The sequence below is a fragment of the Pituophis catenifer genome, unplaced genomic scaffold (genome assembly GCF_029215685.1).
Source record: "Pituophis catenifer annectens isolate HBS135680 unplaced genomic scaffold, rPitCat1.0.hap2 SCAF_2, whole genome shotgun sequence".
NCBI lineage: Eukaryota > Metazoa > Chordata > Lepidosauria > Squamata > Colubridae > Pituophis > Pituophis catenifer.
The window spans coordinates 181,046,795-181,068,205 of NW_027256882.1; the positions used below are offsets into that span (position 1 = coordinate 181,046,795).

Genomic DNA, 21,411 nt, shown 5'->3' on the forward strand with positions numbered 1-21,411 from the left:
CATAACCTTGTGCAACCAATCTAGCTTTGTATAGAGTATTGCCTCCTTCTAGATTCTTAATTTTATAAATCCACCTGGTACCTATAATCGTTTTATCTTTAGGTGCAATCGCAGGTGTAAACACATTTAATCCTTGCAAACTTTCCATCTCTTTTTTCATAGCTAGTTCCCATTTTTCTTTTTCTTCACGAGGGAGTTTTAATACTTCCTCATATGTATTAGGTGTCATTTGTTCACCATCCATATGCATTATGTAATCTCTGTATTTATTTGGTACTTGATTTCTATTGTTTCTAATAGCTCTTTCGGGTTTGCTATGGTTATCATGCAAATATCTTGCTTCCTTTTTTGTTAATGTGTCTGTCTTTATTTTGTGCTGACTATTTGTCCAAGTTTTGGTTTTGTTTTTATTTTTGTTGATATTTTGATTTTCTATTGTCCCTTCCTCACAAGATTTTGTATCTTTGCATTTATTTGGAAATATTTCATTAAGATGTAATTTAGACCAATTGGCCTGTTCATGGAACACAGCTGTTCTGGAGACTATAAATTTGTTATTATTATCAATGAATCTGTACCCTTTGGTGCCAGTTTCATATCCCATAAATCTTAATCTTCTGGATACGTTTTCTCCCTTTCTTCTCAACTGCTTAGGTATGTGTACGTCTGCAGTGACTCCAAATATGTGCATGTGTGCTAATTTGGGTTTCCTATTATACATCACCTCATATGGTGTTTTATTCACAATACTGGACCAGGTTCTATTTTGAGTGTAATTTGAATAATGTAAGGCCTCTGACCAAAATTGTTTGCCTAAACCAGCATCCTCTAATGTGCACCTAATCATGGTTTGTAGTGTGGAATTCTTTCTCTCTGCAATCCCGTTTTGGAACGCAGAAAATGGACTAGACGTGAAATGTAGCATTCCTCTATCCTTTAACCATTGGGAGAATTCTTTAGACATGAATTCACATCCCCTATCTGTCATAATTTGTTTTATTCTGATATTATGTTGTGTTTCTATGCGTTTGTAGAATTCCTTAAATTTCTGAAAGGTTTCATCCTTGTGTTTTAATGTGTAAACAAAACCATAGCGACTGTAATCGTCTACTATTGTTAGGAAGTAACGTTTTCTATAAGTGATTGATGGAGTTAATGGACCAACTAGGTCCATATGTACTAAGTCAAAAATTTTGTTAGTTGATCTGTTGGATTTTTTTGGTCTGGGACTAGTTTTTAGTTTAGTGGATTTACATACTGAGCATTCCAAATAATTTTCACAATTTTTTATTTTGACACCTTCTGCGTGTTCAGTCATTTTTTGTACTACAGGAAAACTTGCATGTCCTAACTTCCTATGCAAGATGTGAGCACACTCATCATGAATTGGTTTACCTATTCTTGGTTTCTTCTCATTGTGTGTATTTGCGTGATCATGAGATATTTTACATTCATCATTGTCACTGTTACTAACATTTTCATCATCTGCCTCAATACAATCTTCCATATTTGAATCAATGTTATGTAACCATCTTTCTTTTGTTATTAGATAGGGTAGGCCTCCTTTAATCATCACAGTGCCTACATTTGTTTTGTCCTTCTCTAAAGTTGCTTTCCCCTTTGAGAAAACTATATTGATGTCAGAATCTCTGCTTAGTTTTATGGCACTTAGTATGTTATGAGGTATTTCTGGAATTAACAATACCCCCTCTATTTTTCCTAGGCCAGGCAAGGTCACATTTCCTCTGCCTAATACTTGAACCTTTTCTTGATTAGCTACCTTTATTACAAATTTATCTTCTGTAAATGAAGACAATATATTTTTGTTATTAGTGGTGTGGTTGGTTGCCCCAGAATCAATAAGCCAATTATTGTTCTCATTTTGTTGTGTTTTAGTGCTGTCTTGTTTATTTAGTCCATTCAGTGAACCAGATTTTCTCTCTTTTGAATTTTCTCTACCCCCTCTACTATCTCTGTAATTTGGTGGGCTTCTATATTTATGTCTATCTGTGGAAGACTGTCTATAATTGTATTTGCTCCTATACTCTGACCTATGTCTCTCCTTTGAGATTTTGGGACAGTCTCTTCTATTGTGTTCCCTGGACCCACAATTATGGCATTTAAAAGCTTCATTGTATTTTTCCTGGAAAGCTACCTTCCTAAAAGATTTGTGTTCTGTGTGATTGCTGGAACGATTTTTTCTTGAATTGTCTTCTGCTATCAATTTGTTAGATAGACTTTCTATGGATAAATATCCTAGATTGATGGTGTCTAAGTGTGACATAAAACTATCCCATGATGAATCAAGTGAATTGATAATAACACTTTTCATTGTTTGATCTGAAATCACTTCCCCCCTCAAATGCAGCTCAGCTCTTATTTTGTTTAGAGATATCAAATGCTCACTTATGGAAACCCCTGGTTTTACTCTGGAAGAAAAGAAATCCTTAGACATTCTTGTAGTGGTAGCTACACTATCGCTGTGAAACAGATTAAACATGCATTGAATTATTTCTGAAACAGTTAGGTTTGGTTTGATGCTATGATACATTGTAGGAGACATGCTAGATATTATTAAGAAAAATGCTCTATGATGTAAACAATCTATTTTTAAAGTCCAAGGTCTTCTTGGAGGACTAGTGATAAAGAATAGCAAATTTTCTTTCATAAAGACAACCTGGAGCTGTTGATACCATTCTTGCAAATTAATGCCATCAACTCTAAGTTTTGGGAAGTCACTGGGTAAGTTTCCCACATTATTTTGTTCATTACTTACAACCTGAGGTAGTCCGTGGTCTCGCAAGTGCAGGAAATTGCAAAACGGCATGGGGATGCTCGCAACGAGTCTGCGCGGTTCTCTGGCCAGTTCAAGTCTTTCCGGACCGTCTACGTAGTTTCGCACATGCGCGTTGCTCATTTCTTCTTTGGCGTCGTCGTGGAAGGTTCTCTCCATTGCAGCTCGCTCGCTCCGCTCCTCTTCAGACGAGTCGGTTTCTGGCTCGGTTTTAGGAGTTTTGATGGCGGCGACTGCTCTTTTCTTTCTTTTGTGTGCGTTGGTACTTGATCCGGTCTGCGGTGTAGGGCGAAATCGACATGGCTCTCTGGGCTCGGGCGTCGTCGCTCTCGAAGTCAGGATGGGAGCGTGCAGGTCTTGAGGTATCGGCTTGTTCTCTAGCTTCTTCGTTGTCGCTTTGGAAATTTTTAATTTTGGCCCAAATGCAGCAAAAAGCGTCTTCATTGCTGACTTTACTTGGGATTTCGTTAAGTCGTCTTCGCTTTCTGATTCTGGTTCTTCTGAAGAGTTTGAATCTTCCTTTTCGCTTTCGTTGTCTGATAACGTTTTTCGCGCCAGAAATTTTGAACTGAGCATTTTGATTGGCTCTGCTTCGCTCACTTTGGAGGCTTGTTGGAACCAAGATGGCTGCCATTCAAAATTTCGCGCGGGATCACATCTTTTCTTTTTCATAACGACTTTCTCTGTAGTCATATCACTCACAGTTTTTTGGTCTTTGGGTTTCTCTTTAGCAATGTTTTTCTCTCTCGCTGCTCCGCTGTTTTTCAGCATTTCTTGGAGATTCGCGATGAGACTTTCATCATTCTTCTGGCTTTTTAATAGTTTTAATATCTCTGACCTGAGTTCGTTATTTTCTATTTCGATTTCCTCCTGGTCATTATTTTCATTTATTAGTTCTTCTTCTTCAGTGGTGTATTCTTCGGATTCTCTCGAAATCGCGTTTGTGGATTCGTTGATTATTTCTTGTTCAGTTTCTATTTCTTTGCTGTAGGCCCTGGTGTTGGGCCTATCTTTCTTAGACATCTTTAAGTATTTATTGAGTCAATCAACCATCCTCTGCTACCAGCTTGTTGCAATATTTTCAGGATCAGACTCAATAATGATAATAAGAGTTAGAGGTTTAAATATATTTCTCTTTAATTATAACAGGCATTCTATATTCACTGAATATTCACAGATAGAAGCAAGGAAAATGGTGAAGGTGGCTCCTTATATATACAAGGGGTGGAGCCAAGAATGGGAGTGGTGAATTATGAATACATTAGGAACCAAAGAATAAGTTAACCCCCGATGTCCCATATATACATTATTTACACATTAGGGAATAAGGCATTTACATCTCACAATTATTACTGCTGTACTTTTCTTCTTTTGCTTCATCTGTCAGAGAAATATATTCATGAAAGATTAAATGTAGCCTTCCACAAGATTGTTACTCTTAATTCAGGGGCGGGTTTCAAAACCCGTCGCTACCGGTTCGCTCGTGGGCGCGTGCGAGCTCACACGCAATGCTTCTGCGCATGTGCAGAAGCATCCAGGCGGGTGGCCGAAGCCTCCCGCTGCCGCTACCGGTTCGCCCGATCCAGGGTGAATTGCTAGCAACCCATCACTGTCTTAATTGTTAAGAAGAAAGCTAAGCCTTGCCCAGCAACTTTTCTCCCCAAAGGCGCCAAGAAGTCAGCTTTAGGGGCTGTGTTATATTCCGTGTGGACATGGGCATAGCTCAAGCAGGGGTCTTCATGAGATTTCTTTCCTTTGCCCAGGGAACACAGGGTGTTCTCTTCTGTGAAGCCCTGTGAAGCCCAGGGAGGACTCTTCTGGCTTCATTTCTTGTTCTGCCCATCTTCCCATCTTACACTATTTTTATAGACAGCAACATAGAAGCAAATTTGGGCCAATTTGATTTGCACTTTGCATACAGTTTAATGCAATGTGATTTTGTACAACACTTGATCAAGTATTATTGTTATTCAATCAAGGAGAGGTATGTGTGGTTAGAAATGTTCATTTTATAACTTCTACTTGATCACTACAATAAAATGGTGTTTATTTCCAAGTAAATGTATTTGGTAGCAAAAGCAAGCTCTATCATATTTCTGAGGCCAATATAATGCTATGACTAAATGAATTTAAAATGTGGAATTGGTCACATTCCAGCACTTTTCTTCCGTGTCAGAACTTGGAATTTTTATTTTGCCTTTTTTGCTTTAATACATCAGGAATTTAAGAGCTGTAAAAATGAAGCACTATGGATGTACCCATGTAGTCTACAGTTGAAGGAGTACCATTAAGCCAAGGATCTAACTTCATCTACGGCATCATTGCTCTGACTACTGTATACATCCCAATTATGCATGCGTAAAACACTGTGCATAAACTATTGCATGCACTGAACAGCTATTTCCAGGTAGTCTGTGCCTGAACCAAACATATATTTGGATTTGAAGCATAGTAAAACGTCTGGAATGCAATGATTTGTTCTGGGTTCAGAATAAATTAAAATGTCTCTAATCCCAATTTTACTTCTAGCACATTCTTCTTGTGTTTATTTGGGATCAGCTAGTACATTTCCAGATGTAATCTTTTTCTGTTATAGAATGATTTGAGTCCAGTGGACAAAATGTGATCAGCAGCTCAGACTTTCCCATAATTCAGGCTGTTCCTAGTGAAGTAATTCACTTGGAGACATATGTTGAAATGTCACTCCATTAGAAGAAAAAGTATTATGAGAAGGATAAATATAGGTTTGAAACCTTTGCTATGATTCTACTTTTCTTTAGACAGAGCTTTTTTTTTAATAGAATCAAATGTTGCTGTGGAGGAACATTTATTTGTATAGGCTCTGAGTAGTACAGCGCCTGAAGTAATACAGCATGGGTGCTTACTATTAAGAGAGAAGCAAGCCAGAATCCCTTCCTGGAAAAAGATGATGCCAATGGAAGAAAACTGTGGGGAAGAGGATGTGGAGGGCTTTGTAGTGGACAATGTCAACAAATGGTTCCGAGTTGATTATATTGAAAAAGGTCTTTCACTTTGAAGGACACATTGAAGATTTGGGAAGAGGATGTACTCCTTACAGGTGTCTTTGTTATCTTTTATGTTATGTGTTTTCCACAGACTCTCTCCCTCTTTCCACCCCGGATTTTGAGACTTCTGGAATTTGCTGGGTTTTCAGGGGACAAGGTACAAGTGCCAGTTTGAAGGCTATGAATGCATTATTTGGGTTTGCAGAAGGTATCTGGTGACATATAACTGCTTTGTGAGAGGACACTAATTTAATTTTGAGGGTACAGTAATTTAAACCCTCAAAAACATATTTCTCTGGGTTTCCTTAGTACGGTGTCTTCTCAATGCATTAGACAAGAATTTCCTGTCCTCCCACTACCATGATCAATAGAATGCTAGAGAGCAACAGATTAAAAGCGGTTAACCTAACTGGGCTGAAACAATCCAAATAATTGCAATATTTTTAGAGATAGTAATGAAGCAATAGTTATGGTAATATGTAACCCTTAGCTTGGAAATTTTAAACTCATGGTTTATTGAACCAATAGTGAGATGTAATTTGTAATATAATTAAATTGGATGAGTATGAATTCCATGCTAATACAAAACAAAGCCAGAGTACTTTATAACTTAGTATTATGTATAAACTCAGAAATGCATTAGTGGGTGAGGGCACTAATTGCCAGGTTCCTCCATATGGTCAATTTGAAATCCCATAAAGGTCACCAAAACCAGTGCACTATCCAGAATACTTTTCTGTATCTGGGGAAATTGTTTTTTTGTCACCTTTGCTGAATTTATCTGCAAATGGGTACAACATTACTTCTCTTTCTTTCCACGGGTTCTCTCAGTTTTCTGAATATTATTTCTAATTTCCATTCAGGATTTTGGTTTGCAAAAACTACATCAGGGAGCCACGACAGCCAACCTGCGGGCTCTACTTTGTACAATGTTGCTTCTCTGCTACTATACTTTCCTTACCTTCATCTTAGGTAAGTGAATCCCTCCACTGGAGAGAAGCATTGGGGATGTGGCAGCAGCATGATCAAGGAACTGGGTCTCTTTCCCCCAACGGATCGCTGCTTTGGGAGGGGGGGTGGCTTTCTTATTTTGAATAAGGTCAATTAATGGGGATATATACGGTACATTTTTTGATGCAATTAACTAAAATAAATTCTAATGGGAGGCATCAGCATAGCTATGGCTGAACTAAAAAGAAGAAGAAATCTGGTCTAACCTAATAGGTATAAGTCTGCTCAGTATTCAGTCATAGTGGGATGGATTTCTGCAAGAAAGCAAGTAGGCTTTTGTTCTTGCAAATACAGTAATATAATTATATTTCCCTATCCGGTATGATTCACATTAAGACTTAGTGAGATAATTGGAATTCAGCAAGCTCATGAAATGTGTTTTTATAAATGTTTATTAATCAGTTCAAAAAAGAGGGCTACCTTCTGCAGTTTAATGTCAAGAAGGTTTCAGTGCAAACAGTGACAATCTGTGTTGTTTCTCTGGCTGATTACTTAAGAGGTTGAGAGAAAGCTAGGAAATGGGACTAAAATGCTACAATTTTAGGGACTTGTAGTAGAAATCGTCAGGATTGGCTGCCTGACCCAGCTGGAAACTCAAGCAACCCAAGAAAGCAATATTCTCAGGGATAACCATAAAGTATGGTTTACTTAAGAATATCTTCAGTCTTTAATCAGATATTTCAAGGTCTGTCTGGGGATCATGAACTTATGACTGTCTTATCCTTATTCATGCTATGCACCTTTATCACTCTGTGTTGTCCCCAGGGATTGGTGAAGATGATTTCACAGAGGCTGAGGCCCTACTGAAGCCATACCTCTCCCGCTATCCACAGGTAAAATGGTATCCAAATGACTGCCCTGTCCTTCAGGTCACTCAATTTCTGCCTGTGTTTGTGTCTAACCGAAGGATCAGTTAGATTTTTCTTTTCCTACTTAGGGTTGTAAGGAAATGTTTGAGTTGCAACAGAGCTAGATGTGGGAGAAGGCATGATGTTTTACATTTTGCATCTAGGAGGCCAATGGGGTGGCTACCCTGCAGTGGAGAGGAGTTTGGGACTTTTAACCTGAGCCTTGAGCCCAAAAGGAAACTCAGATTTAGATTCATATTTATTTTCTTTTGCTAAAGATAATCAAATAACATTTCTCTCTTTTGGTGCTTTACTTTGCTTCCAGTTTTTAAATTTTTTTTACAGTAAAGGGCGTCAAAAGCTGAAAGTATCTTAGGCTTCCTTAGATTTCTGAAAGGCTCTGAATATTTCAGTTCCTTCACTCTTGGTTTTTTTAAAAAAATGATGTCATTTTTTTAACGTACAGTAAGAGAGTTTTTTGAAGATCCAAGCAGCCTTTTTACATTTAGAGCTTCAGTAAAAAAAATGTGGTACATTTAAACTCAAACTCTTACCTTCTGTGTAGCAATGCTTAAAAGATTTGCTAGGCATTCCTTTTAAGGCAAAATCTGTTAATTTGATATGGCAGGTAATGTGGTTAAACACTGATTGATGCACTAAAAAACAGGTGTCAAACTGGCGGTCCATGGGCCAGATGTGTTATGTGTAGGTCACACCCACCCCAGCTCCGCAAAGGAAAAAACATCACGAAACATCACGTGATAGCAACGTGACGCCGCAAGTTTTAGGAGCCTTGGTGGTACAGCAGACTAAGTGCTGTTATGTAGCACTTAGCTGCCAGCTGCCTGCAATTAGTGCGAGTTCAAATCTCACCAGGCTCAAGGTTGACTCAGCCTTCCATCCTTCCAAGGTAGGTAAATTGAGGACCCAGATTGTGGGGGCAATAAACTGACTTTGTAGAAACACCGCTTATGGGGGGCCAAAAGCCCTAATAAGCAGGTATATACAAAAGAATGAAGGATATTGCTATAAGTGCATTGTAAGCCGCCCTGAGTCTTCGGAGAAGGGCGGCATATACATTGAACTAATAAATAAATAATAAATAATAAAGTTTGTCACCCATGCACTAAAAGCTTCAGAAGGTTCTAAAGGATGGGGGGGCAGATAAAAGTGGAACTAATCTATCTAAAGTGGTATAGAAATATTTGAGATGATCTTTCCCCACTATGAGATATATGCACCATGAGGACTCTGGGACTCAGGCTAGTTTTTTTGCTATCACCTTCTGGGATTTCTTATCCCAGTAAAGATGGCTTTGAATGGATAATGTGGAGGGATACAGTGGATCAATCCACAAACATAGGGTTTGTCATATTGCTTATAGCTGTTTCCCCATACCTGAGTATCCTTTTCTTTAATTTTACAGAGTGCCATTTTCTTGTTCTTTGCTGGGAGGATAGAGGAAATCAAAGGGAACATCAATGAGGTGAGGTGCTTTAGTAGGATCAGAACAGGAATTTAACTAATATGTATTCTACCATCGTGGAGGGTATGTGTCAGGCATGCCCAACTAAGTCCCTAGAAAAGAAAGACCCTCAACTCCATTTGGTTGAAGTGATAGGTTCTTTTACTAAGGATTCATAGTTGCAATAGAAGCAGGCTAGAACTAAAGTTCTAAACTAAAGTAACAAAAAGTTACTTTCCCCTTCTCCCCAGCCCTCCTCCTTTGGCCGCTTTGCTTCATCTAGCGGCATGCCGCATAGGTGTTTTGGGAACCGCTCAGATGTTTGGTACCACTTGTTGCAAATTGCATTCCTTTCTTCAAGGCTCCGTGGCCTTGAAGACTGGAAAGGGCTGGTTCTCACATCTCTGGTTTCTGTCATGCCAGTTGCCTATTTCCTCTTTCCCCCATCGCCTAACAATTCATGGCAGATGCAAGCAAAACGCTAAGATGAAGATGGCAGTTCTGACAGTATGCCTGAATCATCCTACAAATTATTTTTAGGTCTGATATATTACTATGTTGAAAATTTTAAGCTTCTGCCTTTCATGATAACAATCGTCATCTTAGCACATCCTGTTCTCAGACCCACCACTTGCTGGGATGGAAGATGAAGAAGGTTGCAGCATACATAGTTCAGAATACAGGATTTAATTTTGTGTCCCACACATCTCAATTACTATTCATCAAAGAGAAATTTTCATCTAATTATTTCAACTCTAAATTCAGAGTAATGACACATAGACAATCACTGGGTATCGCTGTATTTCTGAATTATCATAATATCCCAAATTTCAAATCTATTTTAACAAACATCTAGGCCTCATTGCTTTGTGATTGCTTATTTTTAAAAAGGAAGCTATGTTGTTTTTTTTAGGAAGTTGAATTTAAGAAGAAACTTACCTCCAGTATTGTATGAACCAGGGGTGGGTTCTAAATTTTTTTACTACCGGTTCTGTGGGTGTGGCTTACTTTGTGGGCGTGGTTTGATGGTCATGTGACAAACAATTATTTAGGATTTAGCAGAGGTACTGGTCTACCAGGCTTTTACTGCTTGCAGAGTCGTACCAGTCTACCCATTTGTTTTTGGAGCGTTCCAGTCTACCTATTTGTTTTTGGAGCACACCGGTCTACACATTTGTTTTGGGAGTGCACTGGTCTACTACCACACTGCCTTTTACCGCTGATCAGCTGTAGGGTGGCCCTTTGAAGCGCCGCGGCGCTTTTGCCGCTTTGCCACCACCGAAAGCATCGGAAACCACTTTCAGGCAGCTTGGCCTCAATTGCCAATCTACCACCACCGAGCGGTTTACAAGGAGCGGATCGGTTCTAGCCAATCAGTTGGGAGGCTTTTTGGCTTCTCAATTTAAAGCTAAGGTGTCTTGTTTTTTTTTCCTCTTCTTTGTCAAGTGAGCCCTGATTTTTTTCCTTCTAGCCGATGAATTGGGACTGGGAGGCAGCAAATAGATTGGGGGTGGGGCCAGGCAAAGGTATTTACCGGTTCTCCAAAGTACTCAAAATTTCCACTACCAGTTTGCAAGAACTGGGGAGAACCAGTAGCAACCCACCACTGATATGAACCCTGTTTCCTCCTTGCCAGTAAAAATGTTAACTTTTCTAACATTTCATACTTTTCCTTTTGGACTTTTCCCTCCCTGGCCAGGCCATCAAGAAATTTGAAGAGGGCTGCTCAGCACAGCAAGCTTGGAAGCAGTTTCATCACATGTGCTACTGGGAACTGATGTGGTGCTTTGCCTACAAAGGAATGTGGAAGATGGCGTACTTCTACGCAGATTTGCTGAGCAAGGAGAACCGCTGGTCTAAGGTTAGAAAGGTGTACAGCAATTAAAGAGCAATCCAGGTGTATTTGAGCAAAATATTCAAACATTATACCAAATTATGGAAACTGAAAATCTCTTCCTAAAAAAAAAGGCAAAGTACATCAAAGCTATTGAAACCTTGGCAGTTTGTTGGCCCTTTCCTGTTGATTCCACCTTTAGTCACTCAGCACCAATTCTTCCGGTTTTGAAGCCTGGCATCAAAGTCAACTGTGTGTTCACACTTTCAGAAGTGATGTACCATAACCTTGGTGCTGAGGTCTCATACTCCCTTTATCTATTAAGAGGTAGCAACATGTGATCATGAATGGGGCTGTGGGGTCATAGTGCATGGCTCAAAACAACTGTTATAAAAAGAGAGAATGCACAAATTCTATGCTTGATTCATTGGAAGGGAATTAAATATAAAACTGTCAATGTAACCACAGCATTATGACAGATGGTAAGATTATACTTTGAACATTATGTATGGTTACCATACCTTAAAGAGAATATTGTAAAAAAATTTTTTTTAAAGAGCAACCATAATATTTAGAGGATTAGATTAACTCTCTAGCAAGGGGAATATTTAGGATTTTTTACTTTGAAGTGGAAGTGGGTAAAAGTAAGCATGAAGAAAATTATTAAATTGCCTTGAGACAGAAAATATGGCAGATTTCCCCTATCCTACAATATCAGAAATTTGGATTACTCATTGAAGTGAAAAGAGACTCAGGGTTGAAAAAAGCTAGTATTTCATTATACAACATATTGTTAAATTATGCCAGGTGCTTCCATGAGATGTGGCAAGGCCAATGACCATTAATTTAAATAGTTTTAAAATGGGGCTGAACAATTCATAAAATTCTGTATTATCTGTGATTATTCCTTGTTTACTACCTTGTATATCAGTCATCATATTTTAACAACTAATAGCTGCCTGGGGAGCTGTAATGGAAGAGGATGATTGTGCCTCTTTCCATGCTTATAGAGGACATAGGCAATGGCTTTGAAGGACAGGAGGAAGAGCTGCCACTCAGACAACAGTCAGATAAACAGGGTTTGAGCCCAGGCCAAGAAACTAATTTCAGTAAACGTCTCAGACACGTTCTTCCTAGTTCACATGAAGATAAAGAGAGGAAGGGGGAACTGCATTCAGACTTGCAACATTCCATTACTATGACTATTACAATAAAAATAGTCCATCTTCTTGGCATTGGTTTCTTAGCCTGGTCTATCTTGTAGAGATGACAATGCTGGCTGCTGGGAAAGAAGAATGCCAGATAAGATGGGCACAGGTTTTTATGTTGTTTTAATTCTTGGGAGCTGCCCAGAGTTTGGCATAAGATGGGCAGCTACATAAATGTTTTAAATGAGTAAATAAATAAGTTGGCCCCTGTCAGAATCCTGTAATGTTCTACTTTGTTGCAGGCAATGTATGTATACATGAAAGCTGCCTTCCTTAGCATGCTGCCTGCTAATGAGCCACGGCCCTTTGGTGAAGCAGAGGTTGAACTTTTTAGGTAAGAGATTTTAAAAGTTGGGAGCAATTTAAGATGAATGTTCTAAAACATTGTTTCTCAGCTTCAGGAACTTTAAGATGTGTGGACTTCAACTCCCAAAATTCCCCAGGCAGATTTAAAGAATTTTCCCTTGTTCCAATGGTAAAACTGACTACAAATTCTCAAGGTTAGGAATCTGCAGATTTATAATGGATTTGCCACCGACATTTTTGCATAGTGAATGAATGAATTCCTTGTGAATGAATGTTATCAAAAGGCAGAAGCACAATCGATGTCTTACTTAAAGGACTAATTGTAAAGGACTGAAAACTGTGATTTAAAGTCTGATGTGACAGAACTGGATTAAACTCTTTCTAAACTTTCTTAGGATTTTTAATTTCCACATACCTGCCTTTGTGAAACTTCAGTAATTTCCATACTTTTACCCTACAGGCAGGTTTCCTCTTTCAAACAGAGAATTGCTGGGAAATCACCACCCACAGAGAAATTTGCCATTCGCAAAGCAAGGCGCTACAAATCGCGTGACCCTGTTCCCTTACCTGTGCCAGCCCTGGTAAGGATAGAAAGTTGATCTCTACTATTTCGCAGCACAGAGTCTCAAAGCAGGAGAAGGTTTCTTCACAGTTATGCTAAGCTGACAGTCTTTATATTTGATCCATGAACTGCAGGTCAAAAGTGAAATCTGGAATGGATGTTCTTCCTAAATTATCTGGCAAGCCTGTTTGCATACTGTATATATACACAACTGAGAAACATACTCTTGGGCACATTCTCCCATTCATATATATGTGTTTGTGTACGTACCATGTGTGTGTGCGCGCGCACTTATTTCATGTACCAGATGCATATATACAAAAGTAATGGGTTTTTTTTCATCTTTTTGCCTTGCAAAACTATAATATAACAAGAAACAAGATGCTAAGATCTATTGTGATTCTACTTAATTGAGAGTTGTCAGAGAAATGCCTGCCAACAATGGATATTCATGCTCCAAATGGCAGGATTTTTACAGAACAGAAACCAACTTATTACTCTTTCCCAGATAGCATTTTATCTATAGGTGAAGAACTAATCTCAGTAAAATTATAATGTTTTTTTTTAAAGAAGTAGAAAATTATAGGAATAAAGCACATTTGCCACACTAGATTGAGTTCTCTGCCTTTTGTATGCACAGAGCTTAATTTCAAACCCATATCTAGATTGTATAACTGCATCCTAAAAGATCTTCAGAATCAGTAAGGGAAAAAAAGCTCTACTTTAACACTAGTGCCTTGACTATCATGGAACCTGGATTTTTGGCTCAGAAGATAAAGAGATCCAGGTCACCTTAAAACTAATAACACATTTAAAAGAAGGAACTAGGTTTGTTTCCTGCTAAAAGTATCCATAACTGGCTGTGAATGTGCAGGGGAATGCAGTCACCATCTTTTGAAGGCAGTTAGTAGTTAAAATGGAAATTAGTAGGGGACTGTTGTGAGGCCTCGCTTGTGGATCCTCCACCAACTGATTCCTTCAAAATAAAATTAATAATCTTAAACAATCTGCAAGCAATGTGTAAGTATACAGTATAGCTTGGCTCACATGTTGGGGAGCTCAGGAATGAAATTTTTGGTTCCCTAGTATGCCTTCAAATCAATGTTGACTCCTGTGACTATCTGGTCAAGTCCCTGCAATTTTCTTGGCAATATTTCTATTGCCTCCTTCCTAAGGCTGAAATAGAATGACTGGCCCAAGGTCACTAAGTTGGTTTCATATCTAAAGATAGAACTAGAACCCATAGTCTCCTGGTTTCTAGCCTGGTGCCTTCACTACTATGCCAAACTGGTTCTTCCCTGATGCAGAATGACAAAATATGCCCCCTCTATTTATAGCTGCTGCCACAATTCTAAGTAACTGAATAATAGAGCTAGAAGGGATCTTTGAGGTCTTCTAGTTGAACCCCCTGTTCAAGCAGGAGACCCCATACCACTCCAGACAAGTGGCTATCCAGGCTCTTCTTAAAAGTCTCCAGTGATGGAGCATCCACAATCTCTGAAGGCAAGATGTTCCACTGGTTAGTTCTACATTGTTCTGTTAGGAAATTTCTCCTTAGTTCTACATTGCTTCTCTCCTTGATTAATTTCCAACCATTGTTTCTTGTCTTGCCTTCTGCTGCTTTGGAAAATAGGATGAACCCCCTCTTCTTTGTGGCAGCTCCTCAAATATTGGAACACTGCTATCCATAGTCCTTTTGACCTACTCCTTTCTTTTCACTTCTTCTTCACTTTCTGTGTTGGTTTTATCTTTTTTTCAGGAAATGATGTACATGTGGAATGGATTTACAGTGCTGGGCAAGCAGCAAGAGTTGTTGGAAGGAACTTTAGACACTCTGATACAGGCTGAGAAGCAGCTACAAGAAGCACCAGGTAGCACGCTGGCTTCCTACACGTAGAGCAAAGTTGGTGTCAACAGGCAGAAGTTCCCCAGCTTAGCAACAGAGACATCATCAGGCTCCTTGACCCACCTCATCTTTCAATTTAAATACAGGAATCAGCAGGCTGCAAAACCATTGGCATAATCTTTATTTCCAAAAATGACTCTGGTTTACAGCCATGCTTTCTCAGAAAATAAGAAATGGTTAACAACTGAAACCCATGTTTAGGAAAAGAATCATTCTATAAGAAACACCTGGAATAAGTGATGGGTTATATTCTGATCAATAAGTGTTTTAAGTGGTTTTGTCCCTCTTTGTGACTTTTTTTTAATGAATAGGCAAATTTCCCTCCCCAGCATCCATTTCGCATGAGTGTCAAACATGATTTTAACATTTTAAATAAGTCTATCAACTCAAAAAGGAAATCATGCATATTAAAGTCTTGGGGATATTTTGGGAGAAATGGAGAATTAGATATATTAAATCAAGCAGCAGGGACAAAAGTCTATGTTAAAGTCAGGGAGCTATTTTTCATAGCAACTCTCCCCTCCCTCAACTTTTTTTTTCCAGTTTTTTGGTAGAAACTGCCCACAGGCTTTGGGAATACTTTTTGTGAATCCCTGCCATCTAGAACCCCATCCTCTTTGCTGGGCATTCTTATTTACCCTGACACTAAATTATGGTGCTTTTGGTAAGAGTAGTTTAGCAAATACTTTGTCCCTGAAAATAAGGTTGAATTAGCTTGGGTGACTTTTGGTTAATCATTCTCTCAGATCAGCCTATTCCACTGGACTGCTGTAGGCAGTGGTGGGATTCAGCCAGTTTGGGAGAACCAGTTGTTAACTTTCTGAGCAGTTTGGCAAACTGTTTGTTGGAAGAAATCATTAGGGCAGAGAACCGGTTGTTAAATTACTTGAATTCCATCACTGGCTGTAGGGAAAATTGGATTTTTCCTGCATTGTACAAAAGAATCAACTAGATAATGTTTATGGGCCCATCCAGCTCTATAATTCTGTTTTATGTATGAATCTAAAGTCTTGGAGGAAAAGTGGGATATTCATCTGATTTTTAAAAATAATAAACATCTCCTTGTACATTTTGGAAGGGGAATCTGTTTTTGTAGTTTAGCTCTTTGGCATCACAAACAAGCTGTTATAGATGTGCAGGGAGATGTATGGGCTCCGTTTTTACCTGTACAAGCAGTGAGTAACCTGCCTGCTACGTGAATAATATGAATAGAAATATTGCCAATTAGCCTTTCTGCAAAGTAGAATATGCAGTAACTGCTTAGCCTGGTTAACTTTTCTTCTGCTCTTTACATTTCTCTTCCCACAATTTCCTCAGCCAGTGAGTACCAGGTAGATGACCAGTGTCTCGTGTTACTTCTCAAAGGTCTAGTCTTCAAGCATTTGCACAGTTTGACGGAGGCCGAGGCGTGCTTCAGTGCTATCCATAGCAGGTACGATGCAGGTCTCTTTGATAAAAAAATAGAAAAATTGGGGGGAAAATTGGGGGTGGGGAGTGTGAGGCATTATTGACTGTTCTGGGAACTTAATTCCAACCTATCTGGAGGGCTGATATCAGGGAAAGCTGCACTACAGCAAACCTTAGAAAGCTTCCAGCCTTCTATCTGCTTACAGTGAGAAGAAGATCAAGTATGATCATTACTTGGTACCTAATGCACTATTGGAATTGAGTCTGCTGTATGTGGCACAAGGCCAAAATGAAGAGGCTGTGCAGTTGCTCCGGAGAGCCAAGTAAGTAAACACTCAGCATATCTCATAATATTTTTCCCTGGAAGATATAGTTACTTTGTAGCTTAACAGCATTTGAGACAGTTTTATAATCTCATGGAGAGAAGGGCCCAAAGGTGCTTGCTAGCTACCTAGTTACGGTTTCCTCTGTTCCCCAAGTTCTTAGTAAATTTAAGTAGGACTAAGAACTAGCAAGTTCTCAGCTTAGTTACTCTGAGTCAAACCACTTGATTAGTAATTTAATAAGCAAGTGTGTATTTCCCAGTGTTGCTCATTGCATTTCTTTTTATTAGATTACATTCATCTGATCTAGACATTTATTTATTTAAACATTTACATAGCTGCCCATTTTTCAACCATCTCTGGGTAGACCCCAGTGGTGGGTTTCAAAATTTTTTACTACTGGTTCTGTGGGCGTGGCTTGCTGCGCATAGCAGGAGAAGGATACTGCAAAATCCCATTCCCTCCCTATCAGAGAATAGATGGGGGCGGGGCCAGTCAGAATTTTTACTACTGGTTCTTCGAACTACTCAAACTTTTCGCTACTGGTTCTCCAGAACTGGTCAGAACCTGCTGAAACCCACCTCTGGTAGACCCCAATCAAAAATGAAAAAAAACCCCATATAAAATCATTTTAAAAACTATAAACCAACCAATTAAAACATAAAATATTAGAAATTACAAACACCTGGCAGCCATATATGCTAATGTACCATCATCTAATCTTCTCCTGATCCTTGGGGGAAAAGCCAGGTCTTCAAAGCCTTAGAGAAGGCTGAAAAAAATGGAGTCCTGCCAAATTTCAAAAGGCAAGTGTTCCATAGGACAGGGGCTGCCAGGGAAAAGGCACAATTCCTAGATCCCAACAGAGGACAACATTTGGGGAAGGAACTAGGAGTGTGTCCACCCTATCTGACCCAGTAGGATGCTTAGTTGTCCTTTGGACATCTACCTTAGGACTCTTCTACAAAATATCAAATATTATCCTGTAAGATAATACCTGGATTCCTGAAATAGTTTTTGGTGTACAGAATACATACAGGTTTGATATAAGGGATATCACAATTGTTGAATGCTTTTCCCACCAGGAACAACTACAAAAATTATTCAATGGAGTCACGAACACTGTTCCGGATCCATGCTGTATTGTCCAAACTTAAAGCCAACCAGGAAGAAAATGATGCAGATGGAACCAGTCCTTCCTAAGGCAACAGGTTTCCTCACAAAGTGTTGTTAGGGATGCTTGGACCAAAGAAAGAACTGCCAAAATATGAGGGCTTGGGATGCCGTCTACCTCCTGGGGTGGGCCTATTTGAAGGAGTGTATTGTAATTATACCACTGGGCTTCTGGCCTAGTGTTTGATGTCTTATGATGAGCACGGATGGGTCTTACCTTACTGGATTTCAGCTTCCAAAATCAGGGAGTAGCTATGAAAATGCTGCTTGCTAATTAATGAAGCTGACAGGAGCAGCCAATCTTCAATATTCCATGATATATTCTGTTAGAGTCAACCCAAATGAGGGCTACATTTGTCCTATTTTCTGTTCTGTTCAATCTCATCATAACTTTGAAATAACATGGATGTTCCAGCCTCCTAATGTTTTTTTTTTTAAATTTCATGTGAAATCCTCACCCACTTTCTTTCTCAGTCTGTGCTCCTTAATCAGCAAGGCACATCAGATGGTCCTTCCTGTCACATTGGGAGTTAGCTTAATAGTGCAATTAATTTAGCAAAGACTTCCAGTTTTGGCTGGAAACATAATAGAACCTCAACTCTCTACAGTGGCCTTTCTCTTTTTCAAAAGAACAGAGAATGTTTTTTTTTTAAACGAAACTTAATCAGCTCAATCTCTATTTAAGAACATTTCTAAATGTTGGAAAGTGATTTAAAATGTTTACAGCATTGGGGATGGGTGCAAACAATCTGACCAAAATCCCTTAAATCAGGAAGCGGTTTATATTGCAGAATGAAGAATAGTAACTGGACTTAGACATTTTCAAAACTACTTCCAGAATTCTGTTCACATCAATACTCGGCCCAGTATTTTCTTTGCTGATCAATTTGTCAAAAACAGTTGATGGATCTTATCAGTTTTCAATCTGATTATTGTATTAACAACTAAGATTGGTTCCACAGATTCACTGGGATATTGAAATATGTTTTTTTTCTTTTTTTAAAAGCAGTTTCAATGCCTTTGTTGGTTGTCTCATCCACCCAGGACACTTCTTGCCATACTATTACTCAGGACTTGCTTATTAGACATACAGTTAAGCCAATAAGCCGATGTGGTTTTTGTTGTACTTGTTTGCAGTCCTTATTTTAAAATTATATTTGGTGTAATTAGCATTAACAATGATGGAAAGGCAAAAAGGGGACATTTTGGCATCTCTTCTTTTATTGTGTGGTCAGGACATTTGAACATACTATCTTTCATTGTTTTTACTTGCTCTTCTGGCTTCCCTTACCTTTGTTGTTAGTATTCCTTTTCCTAAGAACAATTTTCATGGAATGAGTAAAGTCTATTATGTTAAGTGGTATTTAAATTGTCAGTTCTTGCTACAGTAGCACTTACATCTAGTAACAGAAACAGTTAACAGTTCATTTATTAGCCAAAATAGAATCCAATGACATTCTGAAGATAGGATGTGGGTTAATCCTACTGACCAATACATTTCATACCCTTGTGTTCCTGAAACATTATAGCATAAGATTTGTCCCAAATGTACTTTTCCAAAAAGCAACTGGCCTTTCTTGGTTTTTTTTTCCTGAACTACAAAATTGAAGAAGCTTCTTGGATGAGAAGCAAAATGTTTTCCAAAAACCAAGGAAGTCCAGTTGCCTTTTAGAAAAGCACCTTTGGGGAAACCCTGACTTGCATGATTACCTCCAAATACATTAAACATAAGATTTGTTTGCCCAATGTGGATCATATTAATTCTTGTCCAATCTAAGAGCAAACTTCAATTAGATGATGTTATATCACATAATGTGAGCATATTAACATAATTAGGCACAGAAAAGCACATTTGAAAATATGTAAATATAGAATTTGGCATATTCTTCAATGACTGAATATAAATGAAATCAATTCTACTTCTGTTGTGTTGTAGATTTATTGCTAAAACACTTATCTTTATTGTTACTTGAGTTATCCTTTGTTTGATGTTGGTTCTTTGTCATGTTTCATCATTATGCTCCTAAAGGAATAATAAAAATCATAGAAGTATGAGTGCATGGGATCTTATAAACCACCTTGAAAACCAAGGTGACCCAGTATTTAGAGTGCTAGACAAATAGCAGTAAGACCCAGGTTCTAGGCCCCGCTTAGGCACAGAAACTAGCTGGATGATCTTGACTCAATGACTCTCAGTTCTGGGATATTTTAACTGGAAAGTTAAAATATCCTAGAAGGCAGCAATGACCAATCACTTCTGTAATGTTGCCAAGAAAACTGCATGGACCTGTCCATGAAGTTGCCAGGAGTAAATATTATTTCAAAGATCATCCAGTCCAGGGGTTGAATCTAGTCCTGGAATCCTCTAAACTGCTCTGACAAGTGACAATCCAATCCTCATTTGAAAACTTCCAGCAAGGGAGAATTAAGCACTGCTTAATAGCACTGGGCATCGTGAAATTACTTCTAATATTTTCTTTTTAATTTACTGACTCTTGTCTTGCTTTCACCTTCATCAGAGAACACATTGACCCACTCTTGCACAACAGCTTTTTGGATTGGTTGATTATTATATCATTTTCTCCTTTGCGAACAAAACATGCCCAGGCATTGCATGAAGTGCTTGGTTTACAGATCCGTTAACATCTTAATAGCTTTTGTCTAACCTTAAACCAACATCTCAAAGTGGATCCTCAAAACAGGACACAATATCCCAAGTGGTCTGGCCAGCAGAGACTACAATGAAATGATTACGTCCTGTGATCTGGATGCTTCTATTAATGTAGCTGAAGATTGCATTTGCCCTTTTAGATGCTGTCTCACATTGCTTACTCAAGTTCAGTTGATGACACAGTAGTATACCTAATTATCCCTGTCATTATTCCTGTACCCTTTTCTATATGAATTTTCCTACTCCCATACAAGGCGGTGTATTTGTCATTGCCCAATATCACTCTGCTGGCATTGTCCCACACACAAACCTGTCACGGTCAGTTTCATCGTAATCCATGTTTCTCAATCTTGGTGTCTTTAAGATGTCCAGATATCTTAAAGTAGCTAAGATTGCTATGAAGTATTAGCCATTCCTTCCAGCTTGTTTCATCTGCAAATCTGATTACCTTTTTCAGTCCATCCTGTAGGTTGAGGTTGAATAGCACCAGCCAAAGATGAGCCCAGTTAATCCTTATCTTCAGGATGATGCATCCATTTACATATACAGTATTTTTACAGACATCTCAATCCAATTGTCACGAGGAACAGGGAATTCAGACCTAATTTACTGCAAGCTGATTACAAATTACTGTAAATTACTACTTCCCATGATATAATAGTAAGAAGCTATGACAATACACCATGTAAGAAAACAGAGGCACACAAAATACTACTTCCATCAAAATAAGAAATAGCAAAATAAAGCATGTGAAAATTCATAGCTCAAAAATATTTTTGAATTATAATTTGAAAAATGAATATAATTTAGTAATGAGAAGAATCTTGGTTCTAGTACTGATTAATCTTAAATACATTTGCTTCATGCTTAACGAAAG

The 21,411-nt window shown here is 38.5% G+C and overlaps 1 protein-coding gene across 1 annotated transcript in view; it reads left to right on the forward strand.

Moving 5' to 3' along the window:
• Positions 1–17,893, forward strand: part of LOC139310300 (tetratricopeptide repeat protein 39A-like) — a 41,719-nt gene extending 23,826 nt beyond the window's left edge. Inside the window, exons 8-18 of the mRNA XM_070934459.1 lie at positions 5,912–5,977; positions 6,684–6,792; positions 7,597–7,664; positions 9,106–9,165; positions 10,844–11,005; positions 12,429–12,520; positions 12,953–13,073; positions 14,814–14,925; positions 16,278–16,392; positions 16,574–16,690; positions 17,776–17,893. Of these exons, the coding sequence (XP_070790560.1) occupies positions 5,912–5,977; positions 6,684–6,792; positions 7,597–7,664; positions 9,106–9,165; positions 10,844–11,005; positions 12,429–12,520; positions 12,953–13,073; positions 14,814–14,925; positions 16,278–16,392; positions 16,574–16,690; positions 17,776–17,893 (1,140 nt within the window). The remainder of the gene's footprint in view (positions 1–5,911; positions 5,978–6,683; positions 6,793–7,596; positions 7,665–9,105; positions 9,166–10,843; positions 11,006–12,428; positions 12,521–12,952; positions 13,074–14,813; positions 14,926–16,277; positions 16,393–16,573; positions 16,691–17,775) is intronic.
• Positions 17,894–21,411: the final 3,518 nt, after the last annotated feature.